We start from the raw sequence: 24076 nt of genomic DNA, 5'->3' as shown, positions 1-24076 counted from the left end.
CCTTCGAGACCAGAAAAGATCAGAAATCTGGCTTACCGGATCAAGCCACATGAGGAACTCCCAACACTGTTCGTAAGTGATATCAACAAGGTGGAACAGTTCGCGAGACTTGATGCTGTTTGTGATGTACTCAACGTATGCTAAAGCATCCACCAGGCGGCGCTTCTTCGTACATAGCAGCAGGCGATTGAAGTTGGCATAGACGATCTGTGACCCAAGTCGCTTGAATTCTGCGATCAGCTGAACAAAAGACAATAACATGACTCATTCATAAAAAAGACAGTTCTGAGATATGAATGAACAGATCATTTGCATCGTCTAGTTATTCTTACAATTACACATACATCCCAGCTGATAACTTCAGTTTGTTGTTATACTTTTGGACAGATAGCATAATTTTTCTGGAACATGGCAAGATCTGAAATATAGCTAGGGATGGAACCTTACAAAAAGTCAGACATCTTACCTGCATGAAGACTTTCTTCATCATGTTGTGTAGCGTTCGTCTCAGTGCAGGGTCGTACAGCAAACCGTTCGGAGATCGTAACCATCTACGTGTACGATATACATATAACTGATGGATTGAGGATGGTTTTGCACCAGTTTTAACAATATCAGCAATACCAGAAATAGGCTTTCACACATTGTACTCATGTGAGGAATCAAACCTGGGTCTTTGACATGATGAGCGAACGCTTAAACCACAAGACCACCTCGCCATCCCAATACATGTTAAAGATACTTATTTCCTATATTGTTTGACGTCAGAACAATCACGCTTTAGGACAAAGGAGTGTAAATAGTACAATCTCAACCAAACAATCCAGTGATTGATATCACAAGTGTCTGTGTGCACTGTCAGGATGTAATAAAGTTCCTGTGACTATAATGTGAGCATGGACTACAGTAATAATGAATCCCACTAATAGGCAAAGTATTCTGTAGGAACCACACTTTGCAATATTCCGACAATCAAGTGATCAACATCGACATCATTGACTTGGTACCCTAGGACATGTATCAAGTCTGCCAGCCCTCGGATCTTGAAAGTTGTCTTTCACAACAAACATGGAGTGCTGAGGGCATGTGCAAAGCCATATCTCCAAGGCTCTAACAGCTAGCTAGCATTATTCAGTTACTCACCTGTAGAAGTGAATGATCTGGTTGTCTGCGAACACATTGCCATAAGCTGTCACTTCCCTCACCCAGCTGTGGACCATACTCTTCAGAATCCTGCAACAGTCAGCAGGCACCATAGTGTGTTGAGAGAAAACAAAAGTCATCAGAAGATGACAAATCCCCCCTCCCCAACTCCCAGAAATTTGAAAGAATAAAACATTTGACAGTTACTCTAAGTGCAACTTCATTTTTTAGTCCAAAATTGTTTCCATGGAAATTAAGAAAAATATAAATGCCAAAAATCTCTATATAGAAAAATGCAATACTTTAAGTTCTGTTTCATGAAAAATAATGTTTGTTGAAACATACTGAACGGTCTCTTAGTTATGCTCTGGAAAAGAAATGATTACTGACTGATGACGCATTGACCACATCCCCTCACATTACATACCCAGGAAAATAACAAAGGAATCATTGAGCAGCAAAGCACTGTCAAATTGTACCTTGATAGAAATGAGCATATGTACTTACCTGAATGTTGAGGAGCACAGTGCTGTCTCGTCATAGCTAGCCAACATGGTGGCTGCCCCCTGGCCCTGCATCATGTCCTCCAGAGACGTCTGAGGCATTGTGTCAAAACTGACTGCACTCGCTCCTTCCTGGTCGTTGACATGGGCAGACTGGAAAATAGAAATGTTGTTACCGTACTCATATCTACAGTTGTATTTTGGGATCATGTGATATTAGCTTCAATCTCTTATTGATAAGAATGCCTGAATGCTCAAGATCGCTCATTGCTAAGAATCAACAACCATAAAGAATCTCTATAAGTTGAATATTTATTGTAAAGATCAATGATGGGAATCTCTAAACATTACTCAAATCTCGTTAAGAATGTAACAAATCTCTCAACATTAGAAACATCTCATTCTTAAGAATCCCTCAATGTGCAGATTGTTTCATTGACAATTTAAATGATATTTTTCCCTGATTATTATAATCTTTCAAACAAGAGTCATCAGAAGATGACATATCCCCCCGGCCCCCACATATCTGAAAGGACAAATCATCGGACAGTTACTTATTGTGTTCTTAGACCAAGTCTGAAATGTTTCCATGGAATTCATGAAAAGTATAAATGCCATATATCTGCAATAAGAAAAAGTCACCATTTCAGGATCTGTTTCGAATATCTGCCAAGATCTTTTGAAAGATATGAAATGGTTTTCGAGCTGTGCTCTGGAAACGAAGTCAGCAACAAGTTCATGGAACCGAGAAAATAATACAGAAAAAAGAGGAAATAGCAAAAGGCACCACTTTGGGGTCTGCCACACATACCTACCCAGTTTTACTGACAGATATTAAGAAGTTTTTCAGTTCTGCTCCGGAAACGAAACACGCCTCTCACTTTTGAGACTATGTCTGAAACGTTTCCATGGAAACCAAGAAACTAAGAAATGACAAAATCCTGTAACTAGCAAAAGGCACCATTGCAGCTTCTGATTGGTATATCTACCAAGTTTTGCAGAAAAATATTGCACAGTTTTTGAGTTTTGCTCCGGAAACGAAGCCCATCCCTCCATTTTGAGACTAAGTCCGAAACATTTCCATGGAAACCGAGAAAATAATAAATCACAAAAACCTGTACACAGCAAAAGGCACCACTTCAGGATCTGTCACATATATCTATCAAGTTTTGCAAAACAATATTGAACGGTTTTTGAGTTATGCTCCGGAAACGAAGCCTGCCCCACCACAAGACGAACACCAAAATGTTCCATGGAAAAACAAAAAAAATTAAAAAGGCCAAAACTGTGTAAATAGCAAAAGGCATAACTACAGGTTGAGATCATTATATCTATCAAGTTTGGTCTAAAAATATTGAACGGTTAGTGAGCTATGCTCCGGAAACAAAATGATTACGGACGGACAGACGAGGCGTCGACTATGTCTCCCCGCATTACATGCCGGGGGGATAAAAATTCAGACTCTCTCAATATTGTGAAGAAACCCTAAAAGATTAGGACCTCTCATTGAGTTATTGGTGTATCATTTAAGTCATTCTGTCACATTTATCTTGATTCCTACTTTCTGTCCAGTCATTTCATTTTTTTCTCAACCAACTGACTTGCTATAATTTATTATTAAGTTCATGGATTTAAGAATGTAAAGAACACTGAATATTGTGTTTGTAGTTTTAAGCCAACACCAGCTTTCTGGTGGTGGTCTGTTAACAATTGAGTCTGGACCAGACAATCCAGTGATCAACAGCATGAGCATCCATTTGCACAGTAGGGACATGGTGACTTGTGTCAACTGAGTCCGCGAGTCTGCGATTCAGTTAGTTGCCACTTAAAACAAGCATGGGATGCTACAAACCAATCCCAGTTAGATCTCCACAGATCACAGACTATGCCATTAGGGCCATTACTGTAACAACACAAAAAGCACTAAATATTGTAATCTCACCTCAATGATGGTGTTGACTGCGAGACTGGCTATGTCAAGCTCCACACACACTGTGGGGTAGCAGCCGATGTTGTTAACCTCCACAGATGAGCTCTCCTCAAGCTCCATACAGAGCCTACAGAAATACAGTAAAGGGAGGTTACTCCAACTCAGCAGTCATAAAGAGGATGTGTGGTTTGTGAAAGTATATGAACACTTTCTATAACAAGATAGAGCAACTACATGATAAACTGTGAATTTCGTTTCAGATTTGACATTTTGCGGTGCCATGTTCATGTTAATGTCTGTGCATTCTGGAAGAAAATAGCATGGCAGATACAGCGGATTCTAGGAAAATTAAAATTATTCTAAAAAAATACAATATGCCTAACATTTTACACACAAGTCATGGCTCATTACAGCTTAAAAATAAAGAAGTTGAAAATAAAAACAAAATCTCATCACTGAGTCCCTTGACATTAAGTACATCAACATTCAAGATCAGCATTCAAACCCATTTCTTGACTTCAGTCACTGGTGATTCTGTCCTCACCTGTTGTCATCTGCCTCTTTGCCACCAAGATCAGGTCTCTCGGTGGGTGAGCACCATAGCAGATGATTGTGTTTGTGGAGATGACGGGCAAAGAACAGATCACAGCCAAATAGAGTTATGTCCTTTGGCATGTTTCCAATAGGGATATGCAGATATCGGCACTGCTCCGTCATTGCCTGTGAAGAATACTGGCATCTTACAAACTGATCATGTTCGACTGTGTAGAATATAAACATTATGTTTTTTTCTAGTTCCATATTCATGAGCAAAGAAATTCTTTATCATTTTAGTGATGTGGGTAGGTGTGCGATAGGGAGGGTGATTCCATGTTTGTGACTGACTGTACATAAACGGCTGATTGGGTGATAAGGTGGTGGCTACAGACAATGAGAATTTTGTTGAGTTAGATAGTAAGTGACTGGGTAGGTAAATAATGCATAGAGATTGGGTAGTGACTCGGTGGGTGATTGTGTAGGTAATTGAGTGGGTGATTGTTAAGTGATAAGGTGGTTGGTTGGATAGGTAACTGGGTAGTGATTATTGGCTGTGGTTGGATAGGTAACTGGGTAGTGATTAGACGAGTGATTGGATAGGTAATTGGGTAGTGATTGGGTGAGTGATTGGATAGGCAATTGGGTAGTGATTAGGTAACTGATTGGGTAGGTAATTGGGTAGTGATTAGGTAACTGATTGGATAGGTAATTGGGTAGTGATTAGGTGAGTGATTGAATAGGTAATTGGGTAGTGATTAGGTAACTGATTGGATAGGTAATTGGGTAGTGATTAGGTAACTGATTGGATAGGTAATTGGGTAGTGATTAGGTAACTGATTGGATAGGTAATTGGGTAGTGATTGGGTGAGTGATTGGATAGGCAATTGGGTAGTGATTAGGTAACTGATTGGATAGGTAATTGGGTAGTGATTAGGTAACTGATTGGGTAGGTAATTGGGTAGTGATTAGGTAACTGATTGGATAGGTAATTGGGTAGTGATTAGGTGAGTGATTGAATAGGTAATTGGGTAGTGATTAGGTAACTGATTGGATAGGCAATTGGGTAGTGATTAGGTAACTGATTGGATAGGTAATTGGGTAGTGATTAGGTAACTGATTGGATAGGTAATTGGGTAGTGATTGGGTGAGTGATTGGATAGGCAATTGGGTAGTGATTAGGTAACTGATTGGATAGGTAATTGGGTAGTGATTAGGTAACTGATTGGATAGGTAATTGGGTAGTGATTAGGTAACTGATTGGATAGGTAACTGGGTAGTGATTGGGTGAGTGATTGGATAGGCAATTGGGTAGTGATTAGGTAACTGATTGGAGAGGTAATTGGGTAGTGATTAGGTAACTGATTGGATAGGTAATTGGGTAGTGATTAGGTAACTGATTGGATAGGTAATTGGGTAGTGATTAGGTAACTGATTGGATAGGCAATTGGGTAGTGATTAGGTAACTGATTGGATAGGTAATTGGGTAGTGATTGGGTGAGTGATTGGATAGGCAATTGGGTAGTGATTAGGTAACTGATTGGATAGGCAATTGGGTAGTGATTAGGTAACTGATTGGATAGGTAATTGGGTAGTGATTGGGTGAGTGATTGGATAGGCAATTGGGTAGTGATTAGGTAACTGATTGGATAGGTAATTGGGTAGTGACTTGGTAACTGATTGGATAGGTAATTGGGTAGTGATTAGGTAACTGATTGGATAGGTAATTGGGTAGTGATTGGGTGAGTGATTGGATAGGTAATTGGGTAGTGATTAGGTAACTGATTGGATAGGTAATTGGGTAGTGATTAGGTAACTGATTGGATAGGTAATTGGGTAGTGATTAGGTTGGGTGACTGGGTAGTAATTGGGTGGTTGATTGAATGGCTGCTTGGTAACATCGATCTTGTTCAATACGACATCCATCCATTTTGCAATCTCCATTGTCTGAAAACAATTCTTATGAGAACAAGGATTTGTGTTAAGTTGTCAAATGGTGTGTATACTGGTGATGTTCTGATTAAATGAACTGACTGAAGATTGGCCGCAGTGCCCAAATGACCACAAACAATTTGGGAACTATTCCTTCACTTCATTTACTGAAAAGTCATGCCTGAATATTTCTTGAAGGCATTGGTAAGTTTACATTCTTGATATATTGGTCATCAGGTAAAAGGGGCAAGAAGCATCATTTTAAAATGGATGCGAAATTTTCAGTTTTCAAATTAATAAAAAAAAGGACAGAAAAACATATTTTTTTCTTTGCTGTAATCTGTATTAACAACCTGAACAAGAAAATCTGTATAGAGACACTAACCAAGTTAACTCATTGGAAATGAACCAATCATCCATTGTGCTAACTCACTGGAAATGAACCAATCATCCATTGTGTTAACTCATTGGAAATGAACCAATCATCCATTGTGTTAACTCATTGGAAATGAACCAATCATCCATTGTGAGATTTTAACCAATTCTGAACACTGGTCCTAATCTGGCAAGTCTGTGGCAGGTGTTATCAGCATTAACCTGCACATCTGGGATACAGAAACATTCTTGTCACATGAGGTCGTCTGGTTCGCCCACTTTGTTGATGTATGTCACCATATCCCAGTTGCTCAGATTAGAGCTGAATGTCAAACAGTGAATTGTCTGGTCCAGACAACCGTCTGCAGATCACTATCACATATATGTCTGAAATACAATGGAGCATGGTGTTAAAACACCAGACAACCTTTTTTCTGTACCTGTAGGATGATCTCACAATTCATGTAGTGCTGCAACATCCGACGGCTTCCAACTCTCTGCCAGTCCAAGACATTATACAGGTTCTCACTGGAGAAATAAAACTTTGTATAGGTTCTCAATGGCAAAAGAAATTGAAAGGCATGAAAACAGCTTCTCATTACTGTTATTCTCCTGATTTTTATTCTCTGAGATAAATTTGCTATTAAACAATGTTATAAATAAGTTATGAATAAGAATAAACAGAAGTTGCTATCCACAAAGAGTCACATATTCATGCAGGCTGCATTCCCACATATGGCCAAAGAGTATGTTTTATGAAAAATCCAAGATTCTGGATGGAAAATGACAAACAAGTCATTTCAGATTTCCTCACGTTTGTTCTTCCAAAGCTCTTTTAAATATTGATACAGTTTCAACTTTGCTTATTTTCCTTGGGATAAAACTAATGTAAGTCTGCTTACAGTGGAATAAAAAATAGCTGAGTCTCGTCCCTACTTTTCATGAATTTAGTGTTGGTAAATGTCAGCATGGAAGCATGAGCATGCATTGTTTAAGTTGCTTTTAACACAGCTGGGGACACCAGAAATAGACATCAAACTTTGCAGCCATGTTGGGAATCAAGCCAGGTCTTTTGCATGATGAACAAACATTCACATCACCAGGCTACCCTATTCCTTCTCGAACAGGACCAAGTCATGAGACCGACCTGTCTGTGATGTGGATCGGCACCAAGGGGAAGTCACACAAGCCTGGCATCACGGATGTCAAGTGGGAGAAGTCTGGAGGGAAAATACAAGATCATGGATTCATCAGACGATCAGTTAAATCAAATAAGAAGAATTGTTTTGCCTTTTACTCATGAAAAGAAGAAACTCTGTTTGGTTTTACACCACTTTTAGCAATATTCTAGCAATATCACAGTGGGAGACACCAGAAATGGGATTCACACAGCCTTGATCTTCATGGGTTTGAGAGTGAATGAATTGGGATGGGGAGGTACGGGTCTGGAACATACCCCAAATGATTGTATCCCATCTCTGTGATGGACTTACCTTGAGGAGACTGGACGGCAATGAATGTTGGCCCCCTTTTCTCATCCTTGTATGCAGACAACATCCTCTGTATGGCTCTGTGAGCCTGGCGAACATCTTTCTCCAGCTTCACCTCGAATGTGTAGCCAGCTTCAGGTAGTGCTGTCTCGTCAGCACCCTTCGTCACTCTGAAAGAGGAGTGGCTGAGTTGGGTAGGGAGATGAGATAACGAATAAGTGATTGAGAGTGTTTGTGAGTGATCCTGAGTGAATCAGTATGGTTAATGCAGCTTTTATAAATATTACAGGATACAAGAAATGGGTTTAATACACTGTACACATGTTAGGAATCGAACTAACGTCTTCAGCATGACGAGGTAACGCTTTCACCACTAGGAAACCCCATCGCTCTGAGTGAGTCTGATGAATTGTAGGATGAATGAGAGGGTGCGAGTTTTCCAAGGGATTAAATTCTTATTGAATGGCTGAGTGAGGGACTTGTTCCTGTCATATGAGGGTGTTTCAGCATTACTCAGGAGTGGCATGCAAAGGGGGATGGAGAGGAGCAGAGGAAAAAATTGTGCTGACAAGACTCCTGAGGTTGGGTGACGAGAAACAAAGGACATGAACCAGGATTTATAACCCAAGATAACAGGTTTCTGTAGAGTCCAAGGGATGCAACTCTGAAGAGCAAATTATGACGCCTTAGGTGACAAGTTACCAATGCCCGACAAGAATAAGATATTTCAGTGCATGCTTCACAAAGGTGTGGACTCACTTGGCATTTCTCTCAGCATTGTAGAGTGCTCCTACATTTGGCATCTGGTCACTACGCACTGTGTCCACCACAAAGATCGTCCCCTTCTTCGACGCCGGTAAGAACAAACCAAACATCATCTTGTTCCCACTGGCAACAAAACAAAGCCAGGTAAGGTGAAATGGTGTTTAACATGGCCATCAACACTACTGAAAACATATAATGACATACATAAATGTGTACGAGTACTGTAAATCAAGAAATTAACGCGTCAATAAATTAATGTGCCTTCAAGCACACTGCCTAAAATGCGCCAATAAATTAATGCGCCCCTCTTTACAGCGGTAGGTTTACCAGGAAGTGAAAGTTGATAATGTGTTCAGAGTTATATAAACAAGTTCGCCATCAAACGTTTACCGCTAACTGGCAGTGAGAGGAGTTCATCTCAGGATGTTGTCCTAACAAAAAGTACTCTAGATTGGCATTTCTCAAACTGAGAAAGTGTCAGAAAACCTGGACAGCAGTAATAGCATTGGCATGGACCTCAGGATTAGTGTGATGAAACCCATTTACGCCAGGTGGATGGTATCGGCTTTCAACACAGTGGCTAAGAACAGAGACGCTGTATTACGTGGGTGGCAATTTGCTGGACTGTCTGGTGTATTTATGTGATTAACAGGAAATGACACTATTGTGAGTACCAGAGACTGTGAATTTGAATGTTATTTATTGCTATGTAAGTACTCATCTCTGCAAGAATAAAATTTTGAATCTTCACTTTAATTGTCTTCAGTTGTTATCACGTTGAAAAAGTAGACTGAAATGTGTTTAAAACATTATGCGAGCAATAAGTACGCCCATTTTTTGCATTAATTTATCATTCGCGTTAATTTCTTGATTTACAGTATCCAGGTTTGAATTGTCCTTCAGTTACCAATGATTGTTGTAAGAGGCGACAGGATAGGGGGGGGCAGGCTTGCTGATTTGGGTGACACATTGCATCTCATCCCAGCTGTGTCGAATTACGGTCATGCTGTTGATGTTTTCCCCCAACCGCAACAACGAACAAAAGAGAGCCAGTTTCATAGTGCTGACCCATTGTATTACCATGCAAGTCATACATTAAAAATGTTCATATACAGTCTGTTTGGGTTTAAATGAGCACAATAAATGACTTAAAATAGGGATAAGTGCACTATACACATAAATAGATACAAGGTTCTGAAACCTCTATATCCAACAGGATCTGATATGCGACATTTTATGACTGATCACAAAAAAAGTTGTTTAAGAGACTATTATGTAACATTGGTTTATTTTCACTCTTCAAACGTGAGGGGTGACAAACAGCTGGTGGAACAGCACTGACTGGTAGGTGGCTGAGCTAAGTTGCACTGAAATGTGTGTAAGCGCTGTTCCACCAGCTGTATGTCACCCGCGTGTTTGTCATCACCGAGCAATGGTATTCCCAGAGCTTCAGCAGCTTCTTGGCAGCACTAAGCACAAAGTAAAACAACTGACATCACTCAGCCTTGACAAGTATGTCACAGCTGGGCATTTGTGAACTATGTTGATCCTGTGAGCATCTGTGAAATAACTCTGGTAGTTCTGGTAGTCACATCCATTGCAATAAAGAAGTTGTCTATAAAAAAAATCATTCCTGTTGACTCAGTTGAGATGTTCACTTACCACACATGGTGGTAGATATACAGGTGTTTGATGGTCCCAGGGTCAAGGTAGGAGAACTGGGCCAATGTCCGGAACTCCAAGTTGTCCAAGTCAAATGTGTCAGTTTCCTGTTGAGAGAATATGTATGTTTTAAGGTACCAAACAGTACACTCACACAAAGATGGTCATACACATTTGACTTTGGAGAGCAACATCCAGCATTCAAGACATTTCAAGACGAATTCCAACATTCAAGGCAATTTCTACTCAAACTATAGAAACACTCAAGGCCATTTTCAACACTGTCTTCAAAATACAAGGCCACTTCAACACACTCTCCAACATTCAAGGCCATTTTCAACACAGTTTCCATCATTCAAGGCCATTTCAAAACAATCTCCACTATCCAAGGCCATTACACCACAGTCAGCACCATTCAAAGCTATTTTAACACAAAACCCAATATTCAAAGCTATTTCAACACAAAACCCAACATTCAGGATATTTGAAAACACACATCCAACAGTCAAGGTCATTTTCAGCACAAACTCAAGCTCATTTCAACACAATCTTCAACATTAAGACCTTTTGAATCCTTTTGCACACCCACCTACCAAACTCGCCAAAATGCCTGAGTTACAAGGGCATGAAATGAATGGTCCATTATGCCAATACTCACTATATACTGGATATCACTGCAACATGTTTGTAATGGTCTCCAGTAGCTCTGGTTTCACTTACCCTTCCAGCCATGACCTTGGCGAAGTCTCTGTTGACTGTCACAACACAGCCAAGTCGAACTAAGGCACGAAAAAGAAGGGGCACCTGTGTCTCGTACACACCCTCAATGTCTGGGGACGACAGGTCAGCATTGATATCACTGGAGCAAGAATATGAACGATGTTATTGGATGAACAACGATAAAATGAACATTCCAGAACAAACAATATCATAATGGATGCTATAGATTAATCACTGCATTACTTTGCAATACTTTGACAATACTTTCAATCAAACAATAATTTGTAACATTATGTTTGTCATTGTTTGTCATTCAACACAGCACAAAGCAATATTCTGAAGGTAAGTGAGTGGGGTTTCAAGTCTCTTGAAGCTGTGTTCCAGCAACATCATGGCAAAGAACACTAGAAATTGGCATTACACATTGTACCCATGCAGAGAACCAGAACATCAACTTAGGTGAGATGAGAGAAAACTTTAACCTCCAGGCTACCCAACCACCCCAATAGGCCAAGAAAGCAAGGCATGTAATAACTGCAGCCCCTCGTCCAATAGACCAAGTATACTTCCAGATGGACCACATTCCCCTGATAATCTTCTTGTATGACATCAGCAACTAGTCTAAAATTAGCTCTGTCTAGCTAGATTTGCACAATAATCAATGTTTATATCAAACTACAATCTAATTCCAGATGGCTTATCAGCAGTCGTTGAAATTCTGATCCGATAGGGAATGAATGCTGACAATCTACACTTACTTTGTATGTTCCTGGTAAATATGTTCTGGCACAGAGTACTCGTACAGATGGAACACCGGATGTGATCGCGGCAGGGTTTTCTGAACCTTCCTCCACACTGAAAACAACAGCACTCTTAGTGAAACACTACAAACAGATGATATAATAGTTCAAGTTTGCATGACTGTTAACTAAATTTTCCAGGCATATAATGATGGTCTGGACCAGACAATCTGATGACTGAATGGATGATCATCAATCTATGTCATCAGCAAATAATGACACTTAAGTCACCATTCGCAACATTTCTGCTCTATATTTATACTCTAGTCATATCACACAATATGGACAAGACAGTCTAGTGACTGACATCATGGGAAATGTTCAGTGATGTCCCGTTATGATAAGAGAATGTCAACCATCAATATAGATTCATAGAGACCATGTCTAAGCTAGAATTCCAGCACCAACAGTTTCTGCAACAACCTTTACAAGAAAACATACGAAAGTGCAATATATTATGATGACATACTGGCTCCCTCTCCATCCTTGGGATTCTTTTGGTTCACGAAGAAGATGCGAGGAATGTTGAGTTTGATGCAGTGGAGGTCGTTGCCAATGAGAGCCCAGAGCCTGTACTGGCCAGGTAGGCTGGTCTCCATTAACTGTGGACAAACAACATGCATGTACCTCTACTGATACAAATCTGTCTCGACAAGTAAATGTTGTTTCTTACATGTGGGCACAAAATGGATGTCCTAAACTTCCTTATCTATGCATACACAATTCCATTTGGGATTACACAGACCATACAGATCTCATTTATTTGAACAATGAAGTCTTCAAGCTTGAGTCTGGTTTTTTTGAGAGGGAATTTCAACTCTTTCACATAAGTTCATATGTCTCACTTCTATCTCTTGTGCCATCATAAACATTCTGAACTATTCATTTTGGCATACACAGGTAAAGATGCAACTAATCAGAAACCATCAAGTGACACATTTCTTCCTTATTCAGGCATACCATATTTCCTCTAATAAGCATTGGGATTTCTTATAAGCGAAGGGATTTTTAAAATGCGCTGGGTGGGAAAGCAGGTCAGTAACAATCATGGTAGAATCAGTTAGCATGAAAGCACTGGGTCTTTAATAAGTGCCAGGTATGCAACTCTGCTGAAAAAAATAAGCAGCCAGGTGATTATTGGAGGAAATATGGCACCTTTTGAAGACATTAGTCAATGGGGGATAACAACATACTTTTGTTCATTACACTACAGCATAGAAGTGTACACACGGTGTGTCTCTGACCTGTACAATTTGCCACGGCATGTCCATCATACTACGGGCTGTCCGTCGCAGGAATCCGCCCAGACCCCGCGCTGGTAGGGCAGCAGTAACTGGGGTGTCGAAGTCCAGCCTCCGTCTCTTCCTCTCCTGCTTCTCCTTGGCCTGCATCTGCCACTTCTTCTTATGGTACTCTAGCCATACCTTCCTCTCCTCCTGAAAAACATAGAGGGGAGGTAATGTACTAAGTCACCCTAGACAAACCAACCAAGAAAGTTAACTCCTGACTAACCATCCCATTAGTGTCACAAGGAAGGAGTTAAATACTGAAAAACTATCCCCTATATGCTGTATAGAAGGGAGGTAACTCCTGACAAACTATCCCCTGGTGGTTCCACTACACTATATCAATATCACATGCTGCCCGAGCGAGGACCGTATGGAAACACCTCAAACGGACAAAGGCCTGTTACAGCTGTGATTGGATGAAATAGTGTAAGATGTGTATTTGTTTTAAAAGCACATCCACCCTGTTATTAAAACTGACCACAATTTTAAGCATTTAGTGCTGTCACTTTTATCACCATGGGTTATGCCCATGTGTACATGGAATGGCTGTCGATAGCCTGCATATTTTTTGAAAAAATATAAGGTTACTATAGAAGTCTATGGCGGGGAGGAGGAAGCTAACCCAAACCTTGGTATTGCCCATGGGATGGGAGGTAACCCTGACAAACACAACTTCGTGTGGCCATGGAAGGGGAGGTAACCCTCACAAACTCACCTTCGTATTGCCCATGGGAGGGGGAGCACCAAGTACATCCCTCCAGCTCTGGGACAGATCAGATGTCTGGGAGTCCAGCTGTGTGTTTGACGTGTCCGTGTCTGAGTTTCCTCGCTTCCTCTTGTGGGATATGGCCATTCCTGACCTGGGTGTACGTCCTCCAATGTCCTCTATGTCCCCAATGCCATTCTGGGAGGACAATACCACATCCTCTGAGTCCTCTTCTATCCCCATCTGGAAGCAGACGTGGCAATGTTTTCTGTTTGAGGTTTAACAACCCTCACCATCAATATTAATGCTAATTAACAAAGTCCAGCCCAGACAACTCAGTAATTGATACCATAAGCATCAGTCTACGGTATTATTAAACGATGGTGCGTATTATGCTTTTATGACAAGCATGGGATGCTGAAGAATAATTCTGAACCAGATACCCATGAGACCTGACATGAAGTCAAGTTACCTCTCAATTCACTCCTCTCTGTTACCTCAGCACTTCACATGTGTCAAACACAACATCTGAGCTTTTCACATCTATGAAATACCTATCCCCTATATATTTAATTTAATAAAGAACAGAATTTAGACATACACAACTTGACCTATGACCTTCATGAGACTTTTTACTGCAGAAAGTTAACAAACCTGGGTTGTCTTCTTTGCCACTGGTGCGAAAATCTCACTGATTTTCTTCTGTTTGAAGACATCATTCCTTTCCAGTAGTTTCTTGTGTAGCCAGTCTGGATGAGGAATACGAGGCACAGGATTTGGTACCTGGATATAATCAGAAACACTAGTATACATAGAGGTAATTCAAAAACAGTTTTCAAAACTGATTATGGAGGAGAGAGGGAGACATTTTTTAATCTGTATATTATTTTTTTATAGATTTGCATGAAAAAATAATCAAATAGCAAATGTTTATGATATATTTTATGTCTAACCAAATAATCTAATTTCATTTATATTTAAATGAATAATAGGAATCCCTCTGCCTGAACACGGTTCATCTGACAAAGGAATGGTTAGCGTGGTACTGCTTTCATGTCACTGTATGTTTTGATAATTTCTTCAGAGACTGGATTGGTCAATGAATCATTGATCCTGTAGTCAGATGGATGAAATGATGAATGTCACTGCTTAGAATGAAAAAACGCAACACTTAGCAAAGACACAGATGTGTTGTGGGTCCAACACTTAGGAAAGACACAGATGTGTTGTGGGTCCAGTGAATAATATTGTGTGTTCCTCTGGGTACAGTGATTGTTTCCTCCGTCCATTCTCGATACTTGTGCATATCCAACCACATTTGTGTGTCGAGTAAAACCTTGGATCCCCAACCTTCCATAGTATCTTATCCAAACTTTTGTATGTCGTTAGACTATCACCTCCCCTATTGTATCCCAAAGCGAGCTGAATTCGATGTTCTGGTGATTTCAACGATTACATTGCTAGTGCTATAATGGGGAGGTGTGCGCACGATTGGAGTGCAAAAAAAGTTTCATCGGTAGGGCGGCTGCTCAGTTCCTGTCATGAGACGTTTTATTGACAATTGAAATCCAGAAGTTAAGTTAAGAGCAAATAAACATTGATATTATTTACCCAAGATCGCTGATACCACTTAAGATGCAAAATCAGTTGCCCATTTAAAGGTCACATGCAACGTAAAACACAACTTTGCAGATTCTGGTACCTTTCGGTATGCACTTACCGAAACAAATCATAAAAAATGCCAATTCAACCTATAAAGGAATAGCCCAGAAACATGCAAATTATAAAGAAGTAACTGACATCCATAACATTTTGTCGTTTATTAGAATACCAACTTCTAAATGTCTCTCAAGAACCTTAGTACCACAACTATTGTTTGTCAACAATCTGCTAGTATAACACACACGATTTGACACCAAACCTTCTGTAGGCAAGGCAGTCACCCTATTTTCTAGACAATGGCGGCAATGTGATATTGCCAGAAGATGACTCACCTGCTGAAGTGCTGCTGGGATTGTGACGATCTTCATGATGGTTCCACCCAGCCTCTCGATGTAGTACTCCCAGTCGAGGATCTGAAACCAGGGGCCATGAAAGAAGGATGACAATACATGTTTGAAGGACTTCTTTATAACAGTGACAGCAACATTTCGGTGTAGGTTCTAACTGTACTGTCACTGACCCAAGACCAAAATGTCTCACTCACTCTAATACAGAAGTTGAAGAACAGTTTTTATGGAAATATAATTTCTCCATACTGTATGATTTGTTCACATAGATTCTAATGTCATTGTGAAGCAAGTGGTTATCAGATGTCATTACAATACTATCAAACTAGACAATGCCTAGTTCAACTTACAACAAAGATAGAAAACAGTTCCACTCCCCTCAAACTGTCCCTCCAGATCACTCATTAACAGGGTTGCAATGAATCCCAAATGAGGCAAATATGGCACACTTTACTACTATTGGGTAACAATATTAATACTGGTTCACAAATGATAAGGTAGCAGTGATGTATCATTCATTGTATTCAGTAAAACAATAACAAAATGAGCTTGAGCACGTTTTGACCAAATTGACAGTAGGGGTAACTATTCAAGGAAAGCAACTATGGCAATAACATTTATCTATGGCAACATGTTATTGTGATAGCGATAGTCTAGTGCAACCAACTACTGCAATACTATAACAATATTTTTCTCTCCATGAATTATCTTCTTTGATGTCATTTTCCCAAATGAATGCATAGTTTATATAAAATAAAACAAATTGAAGTAGTTTCAGTCTCTTTCAGCACCTGACAAGAAACTTGAAACCCAATCAAGCAAACAGCTAAAACATGAACTTGTTGTTATTCACAATTCTTAACTCAAATCTGTAACTTCCAGGGTTCTGCACTGTTCATTTATCAGTGGAAGTCAATTACTTCACTAATCACACATACTGTCAATGAATCAATAATTTTTTGCTTTTACCATCGATTAATTGCAATCGGAGACTCAACAATTGCAATCAGTCTATAGTTCAATGCATCGTCACTAACTGACATAGTCAACTTATCATGACAGTGACGCATTACTGTCCAATTAAATTTGTAAGAGTGTGGACAATAATCCTCTTTGGCTTGGATGAATAACATTTTTCATATCTCCTTTGGATAAATAACACCAAAGTCAGTTAAACAAGGTGAAAACACTGGTTTAATAAATTCAAGAGTCTAACAATGGTGAAAGATGAATTAACTTCAGGAATGGATACATTTTCATTTACAAAATACTCAAGTGAATCCTGTCATTCCAGGTAGTTGAAGAACCTTCAAGGATATTTGTATTCATTAAAAACAGGTGCAATAGGTCACCAGTAATTATGAAAAGGCACATGGAATGCTTTCAAACCAAGGCCTTTTTGGGCTTTTCCCATGGCACAATCAACATATTATCTGTATCTACAGAAGCACACATAAATACGGTTGAATCGATCAGGTTGGTCAAATGTGGGACGGACCATCAGACAGAAATAATTTTTTGATACAATTTTCTTCAAAGCAGAGATTAAACAACAACCTGTCATTGCATGGCATTTTTATTATGCATTAGTTTCTTTTTTAGACGTTTGACATTGCTAAATATAGGGTCTATTTGAGGCAAATCACAGGCAGTCAGGGTATTTTCAAACAAAAAACAAATTCAGGACTTTTTGTAAAGTAAATTGTCCGAATTTCAGGCTCTTGCAAACCCTTTATAGCATTGTTAGCCGAACAGTCAGCTAATATGCATATTGTTAAGGGTTTAAAACTGTATTTCAATTCCTTCACAGCATGGAAGTTTGATGTGGGAGTAAAATCTTAAATTACTGTCTCACTGACACAACACATCAAGCTGTGATAAAACAGGAAGTGATATATGTTTGGACTCACCTCTCGTATATCGAAGTGGGACATATCAGCTTTCTTCAACCATTTTCTCAAGAAGTGTTTTTTGACGCTAGGTTCAGCTTGAAAAATAGCTAAAGGAATAGCTCTGGAAAGAAACACATCTCAGTTTGCTTTGAAGGATGAACTCAGAGTTATGAACTGTAAATTATACAGGACATACTGTAAAATAATCTTTAGTTGCAAGCGGACAAGTAGATATAGAATCTGGAGCTTTACCTTGATCAATACAACCACATGACAGGATCCCCAGCCTACGAATTTTCAGCAAATATACAGAGAGTACTCCTATGTTATATTCCATCCAGTGAAATGGTGTGATCTATGGAACCCAAAAGTTCTAATACTTACTGTGATCACGGGATTTGTATATTCCTTGTCAAAGAGTGAAAATGGTTTTTTTTAAGATTTTAGCCGAATTCCAGCAATATCATGGTGGGGGACACAAAAAACGTGCTTCACACATGGTACCTGTATGTGGAACTGAACCCAAGTCTTTGGCATGGCAAACGAACACTTCAACCACTAGGCTACACCACCACCCCTCCTTGTCAATAATTTGGCACAGTGAATATCACTGTGTATCTGTCAAATATGTATTCATTCTGCCTCCATTATGCATACTTGTCCGTACTGTATGATATGTAAGTCGTAAACCTGTGATGTAATACATATAGAAACATTTTACAAGTTCCAGCACTGTACCTCTCTGTGACTGGAGCACCCTCAGGTTTCTTGGCGATGATGAATCGACAAGCGAGTCCAGCATCCTTCACCATCTGATCTCCAAGGAACTGATGAAAAGACATGTCAGAATTTTGGTCACCAAATCCACCCAGGAGTAGACAAATCCACCCAGGAGTAGACAAATCCACCCAGGAGTAGACACCCATCAGTACAAATTCCATCCTATAGTACTTAACAGGGACTAGCTGGACACAGGAATACATGGGACCAACTTTATCTCAAAAATACCCCCATGAGGCCAAACATAGCGATGAATACCCACCTTGGATCAACTCATTTCCTTGACTTAATCCTTTAGAACTCAAGAATACAAACTATGACCTTCTCTATCCTATAAAACCCAATGGGATTAACTCATCTAAAGATTACCCACTATGGACCAACTCTATCGTAGAACACCAGCTGGGATCACTAATCCAAAGTAGTCACTTGGGACTAAACCATTCTTTGACTGCCCATGTGGGACATACCCAAAATCAGAATACCCATCGATGCTTTCCTAAAATAACTAGCTCATTCCCAGCATAGCCACTCTATATCGAATAATGACTTTGAACTTATTATACACAGCTACAAAATACTTTACTATACTTAAGTGACATTTAGAATCGTGTATACATGATGAATATGAACAATTTTTATGTATAGATATCTTCTTTACTGCAACGGATGTGACATTTTAACGTAAATGCTAACATCATCAACATAATGTGCTTGATAATTTTACACTGAAACAGTAAAGAAGTTGGGCATACATAAAACTGTTCCTCTTCAACAATCTTAAATGTCAACAATATAAATTCTTGGTTCAAAGCGACACTGTTTTCCAACAAGCAGTACATTCATCCTACCTCTGCAAGTCTCTTAGCTGTGCTAATGGATGTTGACTTCTGCTCGCCATAATCATCCAGTTTACGGGACATGCTACGGTTTTCAGCGATGAGTTCAAACAGTTCGGAGTCAGGCATGTTGGCAGCCTTGCTGTACAACACGTCCAGCCAGTAATCGGCAATCTTTGCAACTGCATCATAACATTCCTCAAGTGTAGTGCCTTTCAGAAATGCCTCGAACACCGACGACTGAAAGATCTTGATGAGCTGAAGTTCTCCACGACGCTTAACTTCAAATCCCTTCAGTAACAGAAAATTCTTTCTGAATCATTTTGCACATATTATTTTTTTTTCATAGCATTTAAGAGCCAACATGAATTTGCAAGTACCCATATGTTTATCTGTTTTTCAATTTAATTCATTTCAACATTCCAACTATACTCCACCATAAATCCTTTTATTGAAAATACTTCTAGCTCTAGAGTGACATAGTGAGTGAGTGAGTGACCTACAGATTTCATTTAGGCCTTCAATATCAAAAATTTGTTTCAAGAACTGTCCAAGGGCACATTTGAGATGAAACCAATTGACTAGTGAATTTTCGTGAATTCAGATGTGTTTTCTTATTTGCATTTGATGCTATTTTCCCTTTATGTAATCTTTGGCATGGTTTCTACATTCAAATTTCTGGCTAGTGAATTATTTTGTGGGTGAGAAGTTTTAGGCATAACTATCCTGACTGGCTTGAAAAATTTAGAAACCATATCGCACACTGATTCTTAAGGAAAAGGCATGTTACCTTCAGTTCAGCCAGAGAGCCATCAAAGTTAAACACTGCATATCTCTTCTTCAGTTTCTTGCCCTCCTCTTTCGAGGCAGGAAGGATCATGGCCAGGTATGGTCCATCCACCTCAAAGAAGATGGAGTTCTCGCTGCGCAGGGAGTAGCTGAGAGTATTGTGATCCTCCAACTCCTGGTACTGGTGGTTGGTGAAGTGGTCCTGAAAAATGGACATGGGGATTTAGCGGATATGAAACATGGAGATAGGGAATTGAGTTTAGCAGTCCTTAAACATGCCTTGAGGCACCTTTCATTCACACCATGGCAGTGTTTGCAATACTTTAATTTGCCAGTTGGGTATTGCATAGTTTTACTGCCTGCAGGCTTTATAATCTACACTCCCTGAATACAATCTAAAGGTCCATTTTGTTAACGTCAAACCAATGAAAACAAAACAGACCACATTGTAACAATTTTACACTATTTTTAAGAAATCAGTTAGCAAAAAACCTATGGCGCAGAGAGAATTTCCCATTCCTATGCGCAAACCACCAGGAAGTGAAACTTTAAGTTATCGTAACATGAAGGATTATGGGTGATTCCCAAATGTTAATAAAGAAAACATATATAGGAAAGATTCCAGTTGAAACAGAAATGACAGATAATTCATCAAAGGCAAAAAGAACCCTCAGATATTTGAAACTACCTTCCCAATACAATAACAATCAGCACTGGGCCTCCAGGCCGGCATATATTTTTCGAACTCTGCACCATGGCAGATCTAAACTCTACAATACACCAATACATAGTTCTAATCCTACCTTGACCATCACATTGAGCATGGCACCAGGGTAAGATATGGTAACTTTGGCCTTCTTTGGATTAGTTGTCTTGACAACATAATTCTCAGGAAATGTTGCTGGCAAAACGCACCAGATTCCATCTGTGTCCAACTCCAAAGGGCGTCTGAAAACGTTCCACACACATCACCAAATCTTTCACAATCAAGTACTGAACATATGAGCAGGGGAGGGAAAGGATATTTCTTCCTAAAAAATTTCTTTCTTGTCTGAGTTGGATCTTTACTATTCAGACATTTTTATCAAAATCTTTCAAAAACAGTGACAAAATCGCTGCCGCTGGCAAAGTGCAAATGTTAGCATTGAATACTTCAGTATTAATGTCAAGAATAAAAACCAGAAAGTAAAATCTAATGACTGAAGGAAAAATGTCATTATAATTCATCATAATTCATAATCATTATGAACATACAACGCCAAAGATAAGGGAAATACATCAAGGGATGGTTGTTACCCGATTTGTTCAACTATCTCCCTGGCTTTCTTGATGATGTTGGCGCCAGTAAAACAAACAATCCCTGCCATCTCCATGCTGTACCAGCGGGCTCTGGAAAAACAAAACAATACAGCTGACATAACCACATGCGCCATGACCTTATGAGCAATATCTTGTTTATCCATTAATGTCCCTTCCATAAAGTCCACACGTGTGCTGCTCTTAGCAATGATTTGTGGGTTTGTTTGTTATTTAACGCCACAATCAGTAATTTACCAGTTATACAACTGCAAATAATCGAGTTTGGAGTGAGACAATACAGTGATTGGCATCATGAGCATCAATCTATGCAACTGAGACATGCAACAGTGAACCTGACCGTTCAATCACATTAAGTCACTTTCTATGACAAGCATGTGTTACTTTAGACCATTTCTTAATGGGTTTAAGGAGCTGTGTATTGATTTTGATCCTGTATAGCAATATCCTGCCAATTATCACGTATACATATGAGTTTATCAGTTACACCTTGCATTAGTGCGCAAGGGTTGACTGATTTTCTGACGCAATTATTTGTGACTAATGAGAGCTTTAGGATAGTAAAATACCAGTATTAGTAAGTGTACGGGTGAAAGTGCACAAGTGAAGATCAATTATTTGAAAATGTTGACTAATTAATGAACATAAGCAGTTTCACAAAACAATACCAGGTAGCAAGTTGTTGCTACTGTGTGTGTTTTTAAGGTGGCAAAGTAAGATTTTGAACAGCAAATTTGCTACCTCAAAGTGTTAATTTCAAACCCTCTCTGTGGAGCATACAGCACATCCTTATTGGTACCCATCTTACACCTGGGTGAACTGAGACATTGTGGATCTAAGTATCTTGTACAATAAAGGGATGTAAGAATAACCGCCAGATATCTGCCTTGGCCAGCTTAATTAGAACGATCTTGAAATCCTCCACTATTTTGTATGCCCAGATAATTTGCCCCACTTTATACAACATTTCAAATGCTAATTCATTTTCATTCTTATGATCATAAAATTCCTATTTTGGGAGAGCACTCACCCCTTCCTCATGACGTAGCCATAGAAGGAGTTGAGGATGCACTTGTGCGCCAGTTGCAGGGAATCGTACAACACCACCATTCCATTGCTTCGCTTCGTCTCAACTGCATCTTTCTTTGCCTCAGCCTCACTCAACTTCTTCTTCCAAACTTTGGTCAGACCCTTGAACTCGTACCGACGATCACGGAAAGCTCGCACTGTGTCCACGTAGAAGGAGTTTTCTCGCTGACAGATAGTAGCTGTTCTTTCTTCCATTCGAGTTATTTTGGTTTTCTTGTACGCCTTTCGACAGTACTCTGAACATTGAGTGGGTTGGAAGGTTAGGCATAGGAAACATCAGCATACAATAGGTAAGAAGCTTGTGTTTAAATTGGCACCTTCATGCACTATTGTGCCACTTCATGAATATCAAACCATTTATTATGATATTGCACCTCTGTGTCAAGAAGTATTGATAATGCAACAGGTCTGGTGAGCAAATGTTAGCCACATAATTTATATAAAAAGATGCATTGGTTCTGGAGAATCAGCCAAGTGACTTTGATTTGTTTAAATACACTTATGCTTGAATCAAGCTAGAAATTGTATTTTAACTTACATTACCGTAAGAACATTTGTGACAGCTTAAACCATATCTAAAAGTATGAATGCAGTTCTGACATTAATTTAATCATGAAGATGTCACAGGATACTTACCTGCCAGACGCTTCTTCTCAATGGCGGCTTGTTCCTCTTTTGGCAGCTCGTGGAATGCCCTCGGTTCCCCTCCAGGAAATTGTGGAGGGAACTTCTCATTCTCCAACTGTTGTTGAATGCGATGAAACTCATTCCGAGAGGCTGGCACTGAAAAAAGAATCTATGCTTACTCTCACTGTGATTGGGGTAACTTTGTGGTCATCACGCCGAAGATCTGGGTTCAATTCCCTAATGGTTACAATGTGTGAAATCCATTTAGGCTTTCTCCCTGCTGTGATATTGCTGGAGTATTTGCTGGCAGAGAGACTTAAAACTAAACTTGCTCGCTCAAGGCCATATCTTTCACCATTCATGCATCACATGAAATGCTGCTTTTCCAGGATGTTATATTTTGTAGGGGAGTTTGAAATAGGGGTGATACTCATGCATGCTTTTCCACACACATGCCAACCTTGAGCTGAGCAGACCTTGTTTCATCGCTTGGATGCTGAGCGAGGCAGGCCAACAATAAAAATGGCATGGTATGGCACAGCTAGTGGTTCAAACCAAAAAATCTCTTGGGGCAGACACCTACCCACTACACTACAGAGATATGTTCTGTTCACATACTCTCCACACAGGTTGCAATACTTCGTCTCCAAACCTCAATACAGCTTTATAATTTGTATTTGCTAGAAAGAGAGTAAAAACTTACTGAACTCTCCTCTCCACATCCAAGGCATCTTCCGCTGACAAAGGGCGCCTGGCTTGTTGAAGTCACAGGCAGCACACGTCGCCTCGTCAACAATGGCTGGAGGCTGGACAAGAATTCACTTCTTACATTCACTTCTTGAGAACAAGAATTCACTTCTTACATTCAATGCACAACTTTGACAT

The 24076-nt window shown here is 39.6% G+C and overlaps 2 protein-coding genes across 2 annotated transcripts in view; one reads left to right on the top strand and one right to left on the bottom strand.

Moving 5' to 3' along the window:
* The window catches only part of LOC137288864 (small ribosomal subunit protein eS25-like), a 222276-nt gene that overhangs the window by 9613 nt on the left and 188587 nt on the right, over window positions 1–24076 (top strand). The window lies entirely within an intron of this gene.
* LOC137288816 (DNA polymerase epsilon catalytic subunit A-like) overlaps window positions 1–24076 on the bottom strand; it is a 71027-nt gene that overhangs the window by 19394 nt on the left and 27557 nt on the right. Inside the window, exons 18-44 of the mRNA XM_067820814.1 lie at window positions 23895–23997; window positions 23201–23347; window positions 22506–22800; window positions 21455–21547; window positions 20962–21106; window positions 20160–20360; window positions 19382–19660; window positions 18489–18577; window positions 17769–17871; window positions 15844–15924; window positions 14504–14632; window positions 13859–14092; window positions 13099–13290; window positions 12324–12456; window positions 11813–11909; window positions 11055–11193; window positions 10335–10441; window positions 8667–8795; window positions 7911–8077; window positions 7565–7637; window positions 6858–6945; window positions 4121–4296; window positions 3589–3703; window positions 1651–1799; window positions 1144–1233; window positions 467–551; window positions 37–240 (exon numbers count right to left, since the gene is read on the bottom strand). Of these exons, the coding sequence (XP_067676915.1) occupies window positions 37–240; window positions 467–551; window positions 1144–1233; window positions 1651–1799; window positions 3589–3703; window positions 4121–4296; window positions 6858–6945; window positions 7565–7637; window positions 7911–8077; window positions 8667–8795; window positions 10335–10441; window positions 11055–11193; window positions 11813–11909; window positions 12324–12456; window positions 13099–13290; window positions 13859–14092; window positions 14504–14632; window positions 15844–15924; window positions 17769–17871; window positions 18489–18577; window positions 19382–19660; window positions 20160–20360; window positions 20962–21106; window positions 21455–21547; window positions 22506–22800; window positions 23201–23347; window positions 23895–23997 (3843 nt within the window). The remainder of the gene's footprint in view (window positions 1–36; window positions 241–466; window positions 552–1143; window positions 1234–1650; window positions 1800–3588; window positions 3704–4120; window positions 4297–6857; window positions 6946–7564; window positions 7638–7910; window positions 8078–8666; window positions 8796–10334; window positions 10442–11054; window positions 11194–11812; window positions 11910–12323; window positions 12457–13098; window positions 13291–13858; window positions 14093–14503; window positions 14633–15843; window positions 15925–17768; window positions 17872–18488; window positions 18578–19381; window positions 19661–20159; window positions 20361–20961; window positions 21107–21454; window positions 21548–22505; window positions 22801–23200; window positions 23348–23894; window positions 23998–24076) is intronic.

The sequence above is a fragment of the Haliotis asinina genome, chromosome 1 (assembly GCF_037392515.1).
Source record: "Haliotis asinina isolate JCU_RB_2024 chromosome 1, JCU_Hal_asi_v2, whole genome shotgun sequence".
Lineage (NCBI taxonomy): Eukaryota > Metazoa > Mollusca > Gastropoda > Lepetellida > Haliotidae > Haliotis > Haliotis asinina.
The sequence above is the reverse complement of the archived record's forward strand: the minus strand, read 5'-3'. Positions and strand labels throughout refer to the sequence as shown.